General features: G+C 36.0%; 2 protein-coding genes across 2 annotated transcripts; both read right to left on the bottom strand.

Annotated features, from left to right (window-relative positions):
- Window positions 1-8,483: 8,483 nt before the first annotated feature.
- LOC124940371 (7-deoxyloganetin glucosyltransferase-like) lies at window positions 8,484-10,537 on the bottom strand. Its single transcript, XM_047480883.1, has 2 exons — window positions 9,963-10,537; window positions 8,484-9,507 (listed from the first exon to the last, which is right to left on the bottom strand). The coding sequence occupies exons 1-2, from the start codon at window positions 10,480-10,482 to the stop codon at window positions 8,585-8,587; spliced, it is 1,443 nt and encodes a 480-aa protein (XP_047336839.1). The 5' UTR covers window positions 10,483-10,537; the 3' UTR covers window positions 8,484-8,584.
- A 2,315-nt stretch (window positions 10,538-12,852) lies between these two features.
- Window positions 12,853-16,428, bottom strand: LOC124937726 (phospho-2-dehydro-3-deoxyheptonate aldolase 2, chloroplastic-like). The gene is made up of 5 exons (XM_047478046.1): window positions 15,855-16,428; window positions 15,264-15,541; window positions 14,899-15,175; window positions 13,584-13,829; window positions 12,853-13,335 (listed from the first exon to the last, which is right to left on the bottom strand). The coding sequence occupies exons 1-5, from the start codon at window positions 16,371-16,373 to the stop codon at window positions 13,078-13,080; spliced, it is 1,578 nt and encodes a 525-aa protein (XP_047334002.1). The 5' UTR covers window positions 16,374-16,428; the 3' UTR covers window positions 12,853-13,077.
- Window positions 16,429-16,761: the final 333 nt, after the last annotated feature.

Below are 16,761 nucleotides of genomic sequence, written 5' to 3'. Positions count from 1 at the left end.
TGTTCTTCATAGTAAACACCCAAACTCTTCTGGAAAAATCATCAATAAAAGTAACAAAATAATGTCTACCTCCAAGAAGAGAAGGAGTCTTGACAGGTCCCCAGACATCTGAGTGCACATAATCCAAAATACCCTTGGTATTATGCATAGCAGTGCCAAATTTTACTCGCCTTTGTTTTCCCAGAATACAATATTCACAAAAATCTAACTTACAAACTTTTGTACCTTTCAATAATCCTTGCTTGACAAGAGTTTGCATAGATTTCTCACCAGCGTGCCCCAATCGCATATGCCATAGTTTTGTTGCCTCTAAATCCTTTGGCTCCCGGAAGTTGATACACATGATGTCCCATTAACTGTACTACCTTGATAATAATACAAATTATTATTCTTCCTGATAGCTTTCAACATCACTAGCGCTCCAGATATTACCTTAAGAACTCCATTTTCCAATTTCACATGTAGGCCTTTCGACTCCAAGGCCCCCAAAGAAATGAGATTCTTTTTCATATTCGGTATGTACCGAACATCTCTAATAATTCTGGTGGATCCGTCATCATTCCTCAGCTTGATTGAACCTATCCCCTTTATTTTACATGTATTAGCATCTCCCATGTAAACAACTCCACCATCTAGCTCCTTAAAGTCAAAGAACCACTTTCGAACTGGTGTCATATGATAAGTGCAGACTGAGTCCAATATCCACGCATCAGGATGTGATGTTGTGTGTGACATCGATAAAGAGTATTCTGAATCTGCATCACCTTTGTTTTCTGCAACATTCGCATCTTCAGAATCTTTCTCTTTCTTCTTCAATTTTGGGCAGTTAATCTTCTAATGTCCTTTCTCACGACAGAAAGCACATTCATCTTTGGCAACTCTACTTTCAGATCTTCTTCATTTCCCTTTTGATTTGCTCTGCTGACGGCCCCTGACCATCAATGCTTCATCTGCTGTATCTACTTTGCTTTTCCTTTTATCATGCTTTCTCAATTCATGACTATATAAAGCAGAACTTACAGCATCAAGAGAAACATTTCCCTTCCCATGAAGTAACGTTGTTTCTAAGTGTTCAAATTCATCAAGAAGGGACGATAGCAACATCAAAGCCAAATCTTCATCCTCAAACCTAACGTCAAGGTTTAACAAATCCGCTACTAACTGATTAAACTTAGTTATATGCTCATTCATCGTAGTACCTGATTGGTATTCAAACCGGAACAGTCGCTTCTTCATAAGGAGCTTATTCTGACCACTCTTCTTCAGAAACTTGTCCTCCAATGCTTGCCACAGTTTCTGTGCAGAAGTTTCATTCTTCACAGCATACTTATGTTCTCTGGACAGGCACGATCGAATTGTTCCGCACGCCAACCGATTCATGATACTCCACTCTTTTTCTTCTATACCATATGGCTTTCCGACCTCAATAGCAACATCTAGACCCTGCAGAAAAAGACAATCTAGAATCTCACCTTGCCACATGCCGAAATGCCCAGTTCCATCAAAGATCTCCACCGCAAACTTCAAATTCGACATCGGTGTCCTCGTCCAGGATGACGAAGGAGTTGATGCCCCTTTTGAAGACTCCACCATGTCAAGGACGAACCTTCGAATCTGATACCACTTGTTGGGGAAAAACCCTGACAGAACCACAAAAGAAGAAAACAAAAGAATGAACACTAACAAAATTTGATAACGGAGTTCGGCCAAAATGTTGCCTACGTCTCCGAGCACTAAGGCTATCAATTAATAAGGAAGAAGAGATACAAATTTGGGTGCAATAAACCAAAGAGGGGAGAGTTTCTTTTATACACTAAGAAACTTCCCCAACTCCCATCATCTTCCGATGTGGGATTTATGCTAATTGTGAATATAGTTTCTTTTATATACTAAGAAACTTCTTTCACTCCCATTATCTTCCGATGTGGGATTCTAATTGTGCCAAAAACAACAGACTGAGCAATTCACATGTGTGGTAGTGTCCATCGAAGAATCCAAGGACACAAATAACATATCCATTGATGAACTACAAAGCTCACTGGTGATGCATGCGCATAAGTTCAATCGCGTTTACAAGGAAGATGACAACCATGCTCTCAAGGTGGAAGATTCTCGAGATCGTGGACGAGGTAGAGGAAGATATAATGTGGATAAAGCCACTATTGAGTGCTTTAAGTGTCAAAATTTGGGACACTATCAATTTGAGTGTTCTAAGTGGAACAAAGAAGCAAATTATGCTGAACGGGAAGAGGATGAACTTCTATTGATGGCCTATGTGGATGATTTTTTGAGAAAAAGGAGAGACACTTGGTTCATTGATCTAGAGTGCTCAAACCATATGTGCAGTGACAAAGATATGTTTTCAAGACTGGACTTGACATTCTCTCATCCAGTCAAGCTTGAAAACAACAACAAAATGCAAATAAGTGGTAAAATAGTTGTTAAACTGGAGCTAGGAGGCATTGTATATGGAATAGGAGATGTCTATTTCGTACCAGATCTTAAGAACAATATGTTGAGCGTTGGCCAACTTCAAGAGAAGGGATTAACCGTGTTGTTTCAAGGAAAAATATGCAATATCTATCACCCACAAAGATGTTTGATTGCACAGACTGAGAAGAGTGCAAACAGGATGTTCACCATTGTGTTAGAATCACCAAGGGTTAATAATGTGCAGCAAGAAAGAAGCAAAGAAGTGAATTGTTTTCACACAAATGGAGATCTATCTAAGATTTGGCACCAACGATATGGCCACCTCAGTTACAAAGGTCTGCGCACACTTCAGTATAAAGATATGGTACATGGTCTTCCAAGGTTCTCGATTTCAACTGTAATGTGTGTGGATTTTCTAAATGGGAAACAGACAAGAAGTGCAATATCGAAGCATTTCTCTTAAAGAGCAACTCAACCGTTAGAGCTCGTTTACTTAGACATTTGTGGTCATATAACTCCTACATCCAATAGTGGAAAGATGTATTTCCTAAGCTTTATCGATGATTTCAGCAGAAAAGGATGAGTCTATTTTTTAGAAGAAAAAAATCAGAAGCCCTAGAATGTTTCAAAATGTTCAAGATTTTGGTTGAAAAGGAAGTAGGGAAGCCACTCAAGTCTCTAAGAACTGACAGAGGAGGTGAATACACCTCCATTGTTTTTGATGACTTTTGTAATAAGAACAAGATTCGTAGGCAACTAACAAATGCATACACACCTCAACAAAATGAAATTGCCGAGAGGAAGAACCAAACAGTAATGAATATGGTGCGAGAATTACTTTCAGCAAAGAAAATTCCAAAATCTCTCTAGCTGGAAGCAGTCAACTGAACTTTTCACGTACTGAACTAATGTCCCACTTTAGTAATAAAAGACATCACCCCTCACGAAGCTTGGAGTGGAGTCAAGCCTCACGTGGAGCACATCAAAGTCTTGAGATGTATAGCTCATACTCACGTTCCCAAAGTCAACAAATGTAAACTGGATAATAAAAGTTCAGTTTGTGTGTTTTCTTAGGAGTAAGTGAAAATACTAAAGCCTATAGACTTATGAATGTTGAAACTAACAAAATTATTGTGAGTCGAGATGTGGTGTTTGAAGAAAGTGAGCAGTGAGAGTGGGGAAAAGAATTCGACACACTTGTGGGTGCTGATCTAGAATGGGGCGATAAAACAAAAAATGAGGGATGTGATGATAATATGGGAAGTGAAGATGAGCTTGAGGGAGGAAATGAAGCGGCATAAAATGGAGAAGAGGATAACGAGGAAGAGCCACAAATTCAAGAATAAGAGTCACAAGTTCCAAGGAGAGTAAGAAGACATCCTGTTTGGATGAATGATTTTGTAAGTGGAAACACTTTGTCAAATGATGACAACGTTAATATGGTGCAAGATATGGGTCCTGAAGATCCAACTCATTTTCAAGATGTAGTGAAAGAGCAAAAAGAGATGGTTGAAAGAAATGAAGAACAGGCCGCCGAGACGGCTAAAGAAAATGAAGAAGAGAGGTTAGGTGAACACTCTCCGGCACATGAGAATGCCCATACCAGTGGTGAAGAAAACCTTACAACCGGACCTGATCAAAATCCAACTCAAGAGGAGACGGTTAATGATACAATTATTCTGGATTCTGAGATTCCGAACTTCAAAATGACCAATGATAGGTCCGATGAAATTTTTGATGGCGTTCTCAAAATGGTTGTAGAAGACGGTCAAGATTTATCAAACTCGTTCTATGAATGGTCAAAACTAAGGACTGAAACACTATTTGAGGACATGCTCCCAGGTCATCGCGAAGCCGACAGGTGGTCCATCTTAATAAACTTGAACAGAAAGGTGACCGAGCTCGCCAAAACTTCATCCGTACCGTTGGCCATGTCAAGGGCAGCGTTGGTAGAAACCAACGCAAAATTAAAGGTACTAACCTCAACAATGGAAACCGCCTATCAAAATCATATGGTTAATCGTGGAGTAACCGGGGTAGATAAGAGTGTGTTAGATGCACTAGAATCGGTTGTAGAGAGACTTGAAGTCGATAAAAAGAGGATGGAGGAAGAAACCAAAAGGAATGTTGCAATGTACTACACTCCGGCTGAAGAGGCTAACCGACACGGGAAACAGCCTGAACAGACAATTTTTGACGTCGGTCATCCAGACCGACAGGGGACGAACATGAAGAAAGCCAACCGGAATCTTCCTCCGCATCCTAAGAAAAAGATGGAGCAATGGCTTCACCATCCACCACAAATGTTAACAAATCTCCATCGGGTAAGTCTCCTAACACTCCAAGACATACCGACCCCACTCTATCATTATCGGTTCATTCTGCGTCTTCGGCCCAAAATTAAGTTGTTGCATTTCCGGATGAAATGAAAGCGTTCATCTAGAAAATGGTTCAGGATTCTATAGCCTCGTGGCAGGCATCTTTGGACGTTAAGACTTCATTGTGGCACGCATCTTTGGAAGCTAGGGTTTCTTCGACCGAGTCCAAAATTGAGAATATTGAAAAAGTCACATGTCAAACATTTGAGATGGTGCAAGCCATGTCGGTCCAGATAGATGAGTTGGCAAGAGTCAAAGTCGTTGCCAACGAAGAACAAATCCAAAAAAATGAAGAAACGACCAGAAAGATTCAGGCCGATGATGAAGAGAAGGCACGACTTGCCAAGGAAACCATACGTACCGATGTAGAGTTAGCCCAGAAAATTAAAAACGAGGAGGATAATCCTGAAGCGGCTGTACAAGCAAACGCCGATGCGGCTAGAAATTTTCAGCAACAAAAAATCCTAGCCGGGACAAATGAAGAAATGAGACAGCCATCCACTCCGATTGCCAAAAAGACAAGGGCTCAGGGAAAGAAAAGAAAAAGAGCACAAGCAACAGCGCCTTTAGCCGGTGCCGCGCAGACAAATATGAGACGGCTGTGATTCCATCCGGTCCTTTCAACTATCCAACCACTGAAGAAGAAGAGGAAGATGTTGCAGCTCTAAATCCAAGAAAACGTCGGTCTGCAATCTCCACCACACCGTTTTCACCAGTTCCAATTCAATCTGTCTGCTCAAGTGCCCGGTCAGATCAAGGAACTAGAGCAGACACTGTCGAACAATTTATGCAAAGTCAGAGATCCTCACCATTCCAAGCTCATGCTCAACCGATGAGACATCAACAGTCGGCTGGATTCTTAGGTCAACCGGATGGAAATTTTGAAGATCTCATTGCTTCGGGAACGGGTTCGTATACAGATGGGTCCACGACATGGTCAACAAACCGAACAAAAGGGGTCAATAATCTCTCAACCTTAAGCTTTCCATTTCAAATATCTATATATAGTATCTTATAATCATAACTTATGATATTTTGGAAATTTATATTATTCGGTTTAAGCCTATATATATAATATGACTTACGATTATTTTTTTTTTTGGAAATTATGACATTTTGGAAAATAGAAAAGTTTTTGGTTTCAGTTTTACTTTGCTAGTTTTGATACTTTTATTCTAAAAATATCAAAAAGAGAGAAACTTTTAAGTATACAAAAAAAAAATTCCATACAAAATTCTTTCCCAAATAAAGCTTTCCTTCAATCAAACCGATTTTCCAAAAACCGGCCATCGATTACAGAGTTTTGAATATTTAACTTAAATAATCAAAAAAGGAGAAATTGTTAGAAAAACTAGATAGTTAATTAATAAGTAAATAATTATCTAAAAGAACTTAACTTAATTCAATTCTATGTGTAGGTGTATACCTTCAACGTGGTTGGTCAAAGCCATCCTTCCGAAATAGCTTAAACCGGAACAACCTATTCACATTCTCGGAAATTCGGCTCGGCTAAAATTCAGGACCGGTCAAGTTATCAATCGACATGTATCCGGTCAGACCAAATGCTGAGAGCAACATATATTTTCATCAGACAGTGTTAAGATAAAAATATGAATACAAAGGCAGTTGATGTGTTGATGCAAACATATATTCCTTGGAATATGCAGAGGAAGATCTTCATCTGTTTCAGACTGCGTCACTTGTATTCTGAAACAAATCTGTTGATTAGACTGAAGGCAGCTGTCAGACGAATAATTACCGGATTTTGTACAAATCCAGAAGCAACCTCCAAAGAGTAGACAACCGACCAATATACAGTTTTCAAGTGTACAAAAACAAAACGTACAAGTTACCCAATTCAAGCCGGCACAGCATCATCATTTGGGAAGCTTCCACCAGATTGCTGATCCTTTGACCAATCATCTAAGAGTGAGAAATATGACCGTTGTCATATTTCCACTATAAAAGGAAGCAAAAAGGCAAAAGAAAAGCCTCTTCTTCGACCTGATTCTTGCGCTCACTATCTAGCTTTAGATTCTAAATCTTGCAAGTATACTTTGAGAAATCTGCAAAGCTATTGAGTGATAAGAACAAACTGAAAAGTTGTGTGTGTTTACATATTTTGTAAAAGTGTATTATAATACTGTGTAAGTGTTGTAAAGTGAACATCGAGTAGTAAATAAGATTCGATTGTGTGTTGTATTGTGTTGTTGAATATTTCTTAGTGAATATCCTTCTCACTATTTGAGAAAGAAGGGTTGACATAGGAGTTTTATCTCTGAACATCCATAAAATCTGTGTCTTGTGTTCTTTACTTATTTTCGATCACCAAACCAACCGAACCGGTTTCCCTTCATTCTAATCGATCTATGTGTGTTGCTTCAAGCTGAAACAAACATTTCCGTCCTTGAACTCGGTTCAAGAGTTTGTGACAGTCTGTGTAGTGTTAAGACCGTTGTTAATTCTTAAGCGGATTAGCGCCAACTGATGTGTGTGTGTTTAAGCGGTCTCCTTTAGCCGGACCCCAGTCCCCTATCGGCGATCCCGATCTTAACACAGTCAAGGAAGGGGACTGGGGAAGGGGGAAGTTACCCCGTATAAATTAAAGTCGTTACGGTCTGTGCTTAAGGGGTTTGTGCATAGGTGCGAGGGACTGATCAAAATGGAGGGACGTGTGGGAAACGTCTCATATCGGTTAGAGTTGACCGATAGAAATTGAATCGAGCACTAGTCTAGGGTCGTGCCAAGGATGACGACGATTTAGGTGGGGGAGAATGTCATGGCCCATTGAGATGAGGTGAAGATGTCAAGCTCACAAGGTGCAATCTCTGGAAGTTTCTAGATTTTTGTGGTCTTTTCCATTTTTGGAACTCTCTAAAATCCTCTAGGAGTTCCAAGTTGGAGGCAAGGTTATGGAACTCTCTAGATTTCTCTAGGAGTTTCTTTTTTGAAAGTAAGGTCATGGAACTCCCTAGATTTCTCTAGGAGTTCCTTTTGGTAAGTAGGGGTCATGAAACTCTCTAGAATTCTCTAGGAGTTCCTAAAGTATGTATCTCTAAGAGTTCTCAAGTGTAGGTAGTTATAAAATTCTCTAGGAGTCTCTAGGAATTCTTAGATATAGAAGTGTCTGGAAAACACTAGCTCTAGGAGGATCTAGAATGATCATACACTTGTATATAAACAAGTCTTGGCCATAAACCAAGACACTCAACCATGTACAACACCTTATACTTGTAATAAACAAGATATTCTACAAGCTCTTTCTCTCTCAAGTATTTCATCTTTTTGCATCCTTTAGAAGGCTGACTAGCTAGAATTGTGGAAATCTAGCCTATTGCCGCGCGGGACAAGGAAATATTTTGTGACCGAGTTTCTGCCCGTGACATAGGGCTAGAGCCGCTAGACTAGGACTAGTCTAAGTAAGCCCATCAAAATATGGGCTAGAGAGACCAACACTAAGGGTAACCCATCTATGTACTCATTGACTAAAAGGTCATTATTGTTTTATAATTTGGCTATATGTATGTTAAGATTTCAATAATTTACATATAAAACAAAAGTAATTTATAACTAATAGGTGAAAAAGACTATCAATTTGGGCTATTGGTTAAACTAGATAAAAAAAATTAATATAATAGAAACCACCCTTACCATTTCAATTACTTTAGTGGATAGATAACAATATTTCAATATTTATCTCAACAAACACAACCTAATTACACAGATGACATGGATTCATTCACATAGTCATAACCAACAAACTATTCATCAACCTAAATAGATTTAATAAGCTTTTGAAAGTTAATATAAGAAGATCCATTTGGCTCTAAAACAGCATCCTCTGCTTTCTTCTTCCATTCCATAACTTTCATCTTCATCTCCTTCCCCTTCTCCCCTTCCATCATCTCCTTAACCAACATCTCAACTTTCTCCCTCTTCACATCATTATCAATCTCCATTCCAATCCCCCATTCAACACACGAATACCTGCAATTCGTCTGTTGCTCTGCAAAAAATGGCCAAGACAAAATCGGCACCCCACCGCAAATCGCTTCAAGGGTTGAATTCCATCCACTATGTGTCAAAAACCCACCAATTGCCTCATGCTGAAGAACTTGTTCTTGAGGACACCAACTCGATAACTTCCCTCTTTCCTTAGTCGCCAATGCAAATTCCGACGGCAACATTGCCGACTCTCCGATAACCAGGTCCGGTCGGATTACCCACAAGAAGGGTATTTCACTGTTGGCCAAACCCCATGCGAATTCCTTCATTTGATCGGATGACATGACTGTTATGCTACCGAAGTTTACTAAAACTACTGATCTGGGTTTTTTGGAATTGAGCCAATCGATGCAATCTGTTTCTTCTTTCCATAGATTTGAACCGATGGGTTTTAGGATTTCGTCGGTGGTGGGTTTAATGGATATGAGGTTGAGTGGACCGATGGAGTAAATTGGGGGGAGGAAGGAGGAAAGTGAGTTGAGAACTTGAGATTCTAATTCATGGAAGGTGTTTATGATAATGGCGGAAGCCATTGAAGCTCTGGATGTTTCTCGTTTGATGAAGTTAAGCATTAAGTCATTGGGATCGGTTGTTCTGAGGAAGGAAGGGAGATCCCTTAGTTTGATGTTGTTCATTCCGGGTATGAACTCCAATTTTGTGTCTAGATATCCATTTGTTAAATAGCTTTCATCTTCATAAGAAAATCAAATTAATTAATCCATTTGTGTCTAAACAATTAACTTTTATTTAATAAAATTATATAAACAAATTTAATAATAATATATTAAAAATTTATATTATTATAAAAAAAAATTATTTTTTTTTTATAAAATATGAAGAATATATAATATGATAATATATACAAAATTGATTGTATTTATTATTCCTAATTTATTGCATAATCTCATTGCATGACTTTAAGTACGGCAAGAAAAACAAGGACCCAATTTTGTTTTAATTATAAATAAACACCCATGTTATAAGTTAATCTTATGTATTAAAATAAACAATAGTTTCAATTTTAATTATAATAAAATTTTAATGGTAGTTAATATTTTCAAATCTGTTTAATTTTAAAGGTAGTTAATATTATTTGTTATACCAATTAACTAGTAATGATGAAATGAATGAGAATTGAACACTTACCTTTAGGTGGAATTATGCCTCTTTTCATCAGATTATCGTACTGAGTATAACCAAGAAATCCGCAAGCGCTGGGGGTCCAAAAGAGAACCTCGGGTATCCCAAACCTTTCGGCTGCATCGAGCGTAAAGCTCATGGCACCATCTGAAATGATGCAACTAATTGGCGGAGATTCATCCGAGGCCATAATATTCGCTAACAATTCCGAGAAAGGCTCCAAACAGTTCTTGGAAGTGGAATCACATAGAGAAGGGATATCTTGAGTAGCGTCAATATTGGACGAAGGCGGAAGGCCATCGGGGATGGTACAAAATTGGAAACCTGGCAGGCCATCGAGGGCTGAAGGGCCTCGGGAATTGAGGAGGCGAGCGTGATTGTATTCGGTGTTGACAAACGTGACGTGGAAACCGGTTGAGTAGAGGAGTTTTGCGAGTTTTAGCATTGGGCTAACATGGCCTTGAGCTGGGTATGGGATTAATACTACATGTTGAGGCTTGTGATCAAGTTTGGCTATGGTTTCCATTTTTTGTAGAAGTGGTTTTATTTGTTTGTGTTGTGAGTTGATTAATTATGTGTGTTTTATTTATATATAGGGGGAGATTATATGATGTGCCTAAAAATATCATTTTAAAGTTTGAAATGACATTTGATGGTCATTTTTTTGTTTGGTTATGTCTATGCATATGTCATTATAGGGACCGGCCAGTTAAAAAAAAGTAAACCGGACTGGGTCCAAGATATAGCTGTAACTTTGGTTTGTTCTTTTGGATTTTTTAAAAAAATTATTCAAAAATTTATTTTCTAATCAATTATTTTTTAATAATTATATCACTTATTTCATTAATCAAAATATTAAAATACCCTCAATTGTAAATTACTATTTTTTATTTTATTCATATATATTAATACCCTTTAGGTTTTTTTTTTATCAAAAATAATCATCACCTCCTCAAAATCATCACCAATTATTATTTTTTTCCCTCCTTAGTTTTTTCAAAAACCCCAGTCCAAACAAGCCCTTTGTCTATTTCATAAAGTTATTTTTAAAGCAATAAGATCTACTTTCTCATCAATCTTAAGTTGAAATTAATATCCCTAAGCTTCCAAAACATATCACATCTAAAATGTTTTCTTTTTCTAGCCCATCATTTTTTTATATTTTGGGGGACCATAATTTACTTGTCATGGGTTCCACAATGGCAAGTCGCGTGTCTCATGCTTTTGAAATTGGTTTGATCCTTAGTTTTTTGAATTTTTTTATGAGTTTTTAATTTTTATTGATACAATTAAAAATGATTTTAAACGTAGAATGATTATCTAAGAGCACGTTCTTTTGTTACGTAATTCTAACAATAAGATATGAAATTTGGTATAAATTTCTCTTAGCCCAAACTCACTCAAATATTTTTAGATTCGATGAATGATACTTAGACATCATTGAAGTTAATCACCTAACTTTACAAGGAATTTGTATATATAGCCTAGTTAGCAAATATGTGTTGGTATCTTTGAAAAAAAAAATGAATTTGTATTTAAGAAAATATATGAATCTCTTCATTTGTACAAGCTCACGGTGTCGTTCTAATATTTGAGAATTTCAACTGTAGAAATGACTTACAAATATGATCGATGAAAAAGATGAGAAAAACCACTAATATAAACAATTAAGATGAACTCTGACGCCAACTTTGGTGAAGGATCTGGACAAACAAAAACGAGTCATCGTGCAACCCTTCAAAAACTCCATTTCTCATCTAAATCATTTAAATTAGGAAACAAGAACTCTCATCGAAACTGACGCAAATACAGTAACTCATGCCATATTCTTTTTGCATGCTTCCAACATTAATATCTTTTCGATTCTAGAAGACGTTTACCTTTCTTTTGAATCAATTTCTGATATAACTTTGCTTACCGTTTAACTTTTTAAATTAATTTACTTTTCATCTATTTCTAAACTAACCTAGTTAATATTTTAACTCATTTTTTTTTTAAATTAACTTTTTATTTATATTTAAACTCATTAATATATATATATATATATATATATATATATATATATATATATATTATAAATTTAAATTATTATTTTATAAGTGTAATATATTTAAATTATTAATTTTATAAATTTGATATATATAAATTGAATTATTTATATTTTGATATATATTTTAATAAAAAAATTAATAAGTTAAACGATTGTTATGATAATATATTTAAATTTTTTTTATAAATAGTTTAATCTAACTTTTAATATGATTATTCTAGTTAAATTTTCATTGTATTTTTTAATATAATAACTAAATTTATAAAAATAATAATTTAAAATATATATCAAAATATAAATAATTTAATTTATACAAATAATAATTTAAATATATCAAATTTATAAAAATAATAATTTAAATATATATAATGAGTTAAAGGTAAATAATTTAATTGATTAAAAAAAATGATTTAGAATAGTAACTAAGTTAACGGAACAAAGTATGTGAAACTAATTATTTGCAAAACTTATAAAAATATCATTTTATTTACAACGTGATAAATTAGTTAGAAAAAAAATAATACTTCAAAATTATACAACAAACATTGAAGACTAAAATTATAATAGTTCGAAGCCTATATAACACAATTAAGTCTGAATCTAATTTGAAGAAATCGACAAAATTTCGAACTAGAAAAAAATTATTTGTGTTCAACTATACAAGTAATTAATAGCAAAGAAATTAATAAAAAAAATATTGTACATTAAAAGATAAAGTTTAGAAACTTCTAAAGAAAAAAAAAAGGTTTGATGTGGCTCAAAGATGCGAAGATATATATGGTAAGGCATGGCTCACTCAGTTTCATAACCATAAGTCCATGAGCAATGTAAGTAAATACAGCCACATAAAGAAAAATCAATCAAACATGACATAATAACACAGGTTTATCCTCAAGAAGGTACATTGTGTGCATCCTTTTAAAGCAGGCAATACAAATTCAACTTCTAGAAAAAAGAAGGTTTATTTATTAGGAAAACTCACAAAAGGTAGTAAAACAATACACATAAAATTTAAACCAGACAATAATTTATGGGTACCTTAGCTTATAAGGAGATCAAACCAAAAACATATTATAGCTTGAGGGAGTTTCCTGGACCAAGCCTTCTCTTTCTTAGCCTCTCTGCAATGATGAATGCGAGTTCCAGAGACTGAGATGCATTCAGCCTTGGGTCGCAGTGGGTGTGGTATCGAGAGCTCAAGTCATTGTATGTTATAGTTTTCGAACCACCAACACATTCTGTTACATTCTGACCTGTCATCTCGAGATGAACTCCTCCTGGGTAACTTCCTTCTTGATCGTGCACGTCAAAGAATGCTCTCACTTCATTCTGTTTGTATATCAACCAACACATGGTCAATTTACTATAGGTATCTCAATCATCTTATATTTCACAATCTCTCTTACAAGTTATGTGTAAAAAGATTCATTTTTTTCATCAAACAAGCTTTATTTCCCAAAAACATAGGACTGTTTCCTGTGTTTCTCCTGTGTTTCTAACAGAAGCAACTACAGCAATATATCTCCAAAAAAAAATTGACATAAAAAATGCAGTAAACAAGTGAGAGGAATCCATACCCTAATTGCATCAAAGGATCGTGTTTTCAGTCCACACGGAGCTTTTATGGTGTTCCCATGCATCGGATCACTGACCCAAGTAACAATTTGGCCTGCTCTGCGAACAGCCCTAATCAGGTAAGGAAGCTTTACTCTCATGTTCTCTGCTCCCATTCTCGATATAATTGTAATCCTCCCAGGCTTGTTCACTGGATTCAGTATCTCAATGAGCTTAACTAGCTCATCTGGATCCATTTTATCACTCACCTGCATCACAATCACACTGTTTAAGCCAGCCAGCCAGTTTGCTTTGGTTTCCAAGAAAAATTTTTATTCATCCATTAGAAGAAGAAGATAACAGATACATTACTAATTGCCATGCCATTCTAGGTATATACAAGGCAATCTGTGTTAGATATCAGTTAGAAATCTCAGATCATGAACTTTAAAAAATATGTCACCAAGTTAAAGTATTTGGCCTGTTTTGTTACCAACTTTTGTTTCATGTAAAATATTATCTACAAAAATCTACATTTATTATGCTTGACAAAAATCACAATGAACTCGATGAAAAAATCTTGATATCAAGTTAAGCAGAAAAATTACACTATAATTTGGATCATCATCAAGAATATAATTTGTATACCAAATGAAGCAACAAAAATGCATTAGGTCATGATCCAAAAGAGATAATCTCATCATGATTCAAGTTACAAGTTTTCAAATTATGTTCAAATAGTTTCTTTATTTTCCTGTTATTACTTGTTCTTGTTTTTATTTCTTGACAGATATTTGTCTATTTTTATTTGCCTTTGTAGGTTATTTTTTATGGACTTTCAATTTTGTTGCTTGGTCATTTTCTGTTATACATTTGTTTTTGTGCTTAAACGACGCCCAAAATTAACACGTTAGTGTTTCCTCAAAAATATAAATATTTACAATTCACAAGGTAGAGAAATTTCAAAGCTAAACCAATACATTTCGACAAGACAAGAAGGCGAGATGATGAAGTATGGGAAAATATCTAATAAAATGTGTCAATTCAGAGTAGAGTGGAAACAGAGTCCAAACAATCTCACAAATTGGATGTTGTGCAAAGAATGGGGATTGAATCCCAATCAGATATTATACACGACGCGCATGTTGTTAGTATATTTAGGCTAATTTGATGAATAAAATGTATGATGATGTATATTTTTTCTTTTGAAAAATGAGAACCGAACATGTTCAGCATCTCCTAATTCTGTAAATTATTTTCATTATCAATAGAAGGTTATTTATTTTTGAAAAACAACTGTCAACTAGATAAGTAACAAGAAAATACACATTTTGATACCTTGATGCCGAGTGGATTGGCAACTCCTCTGAGGAACTCAACATGTGCACCATCAAGTTGTCGTGTGCGCTCCCCAACCCAGATCATGTGAGCCGAACAATCATAGTAAAGGCCAGAAGTCGAATCCTCCCTAGTGAGTGCTTGCTCATAAGGCAGTAGCAGACACTCATGAGAAGTCCAAAACTCTGTTGTGGTCATGATAGGGTGGTCAACTGTGAGACCAGCAGCAGCCATGAACCCTAATGCTTCATCAACTCGGTTAGCCAATTCACGGTATCTGTTGAAAATACATTACAGGTATCCCATGCTGATGAAACTGAACACTCCAAGGTTAATTTTACAGTAAAAAAGCTATACATACATACCTATCTCCCTGCTCACTTTGCACTGTGAAGTCAAGATTCCACTGAGTAACTCTTTGCATAGCAGCATATCCTCCTGTGGCAAAAGCTCTGAGAAGGTTGAGTGTTGCCACAGATTGTGTGTAAGCCCTTACCAACCTATTGGGGTCTGGATTTCTTGATTTCTCATCAAATGCATCTCCATTCACATTGTCACCTCTGTAACTAGGCAGCTTCACACCATCTTTCTCTTCAAATGGATCAGATCTTGGCTTTGCAAATTGTCCTGCCATTCTTCCTACCTGATGGAGATTAATCATGTTGATTTTTAGAAAACAGCTTAGCATCATTTCATTAAAAAACCCAAAAGTGGGAGAAATGATCAAAATCAAAATTAGACAGTCCCTAGCTTTGATTAAATGATGACAAACAACGACCCATCTGATTGGAAACAAACAAACAAAGATTACAGTAACAAACAACAAAATCATACAAGATTATCAATTTTAAAGTATAATCCCAATATGCATTGAGCTATATACTTTCACCATAGTATTAAAGTATAAATTATTCTAATTAATGACAATTCATTCAATTCAAGGGAGTAAATTCTACCTTGATAATAGGCATCTGGCCGCCGAACATCAATACAACACTCATCTGCAAGAGAACTCGAAAGGTATCTCTGATGTTATTAGCACTGAATTCCTTGAAACTTTCAGCACAATCTCCACCTTGTAAAAGGAAAGCGTTTCCCATAGCCGCTTGAGCAAGTCTTTCCTCAAGGCTTCGTGCTTCACCGGCGAATACGATTGGAGGAAAAGACTCTAGAGTGCTGAGGACAGCGTCTAGCTCAGTTTTGTTCGGATATTCAGGCAATTGTGATGCTTTCTTTGACTTCCAGCTATCGATGCTCCATGTCGACGGAGATTGGGCGGTTGTGGCAGCGGAATTGGTCGATTTCTTAGCGGAATGAACGGCGGATATCGGCGCGAGAATGAGTTTTCCGTTGCGAGTGGAAGTGGTTGTCGATTGATGATTGAATGAAGGCGTTAAAGGTCTTGAAATTGAATTGGAGAAAATCTGTGATTTGTTGAGAAGACAATTGGAGATAGTCGCGCTTGACATAGCCATCTTCTCTTCTCTCTCTCTCTAAAATGAAAGAGGTCCAGAGAAAGAGATGACACTCGGCGATATATAAACTCTTAGAATTTTCCTTTGAAATATATAATAAAATATTAACTTGTTTATTCCATTTTAATATTATTATGTATTTATGTTATAGCCATTTGAATGTCGGTTATAGTATAATGGGGGATTATCATGGGTGAGATGACAATTATTATTATTATTATTTTTAATTATAAAGAACTAGATATACACCCCATAATCATGGTATGTTTCATCATCGTCAGAGCATATTTTTTCAATTTATCGGTAGTTGATCGGAATGGAATAATATTTGTATTAATCCAATATGATTTGGTTTCGATTTCATCCCGATTATCTAAGATATTTTATA

The sequence above is a fragment of the Impatiens glandulifera genome, chromosome 5 (genome assembly GCF_907164915.1).
Source record: "Impatiens glandulifera chromosome 5, dImpGla2.1, whole genome shotgun sequence".
In the NCBI taxonomy this organism is placed as follows: Eukaryota; Viridiplantae; Streptophyta; class Magnoliopsida; order Ericales; family Balsaminaceae; genus Impatiens; species Impatiens glandulifera.
This window is presented reverse-complemented; position numbering and strand designations above follow the sequence as displayed.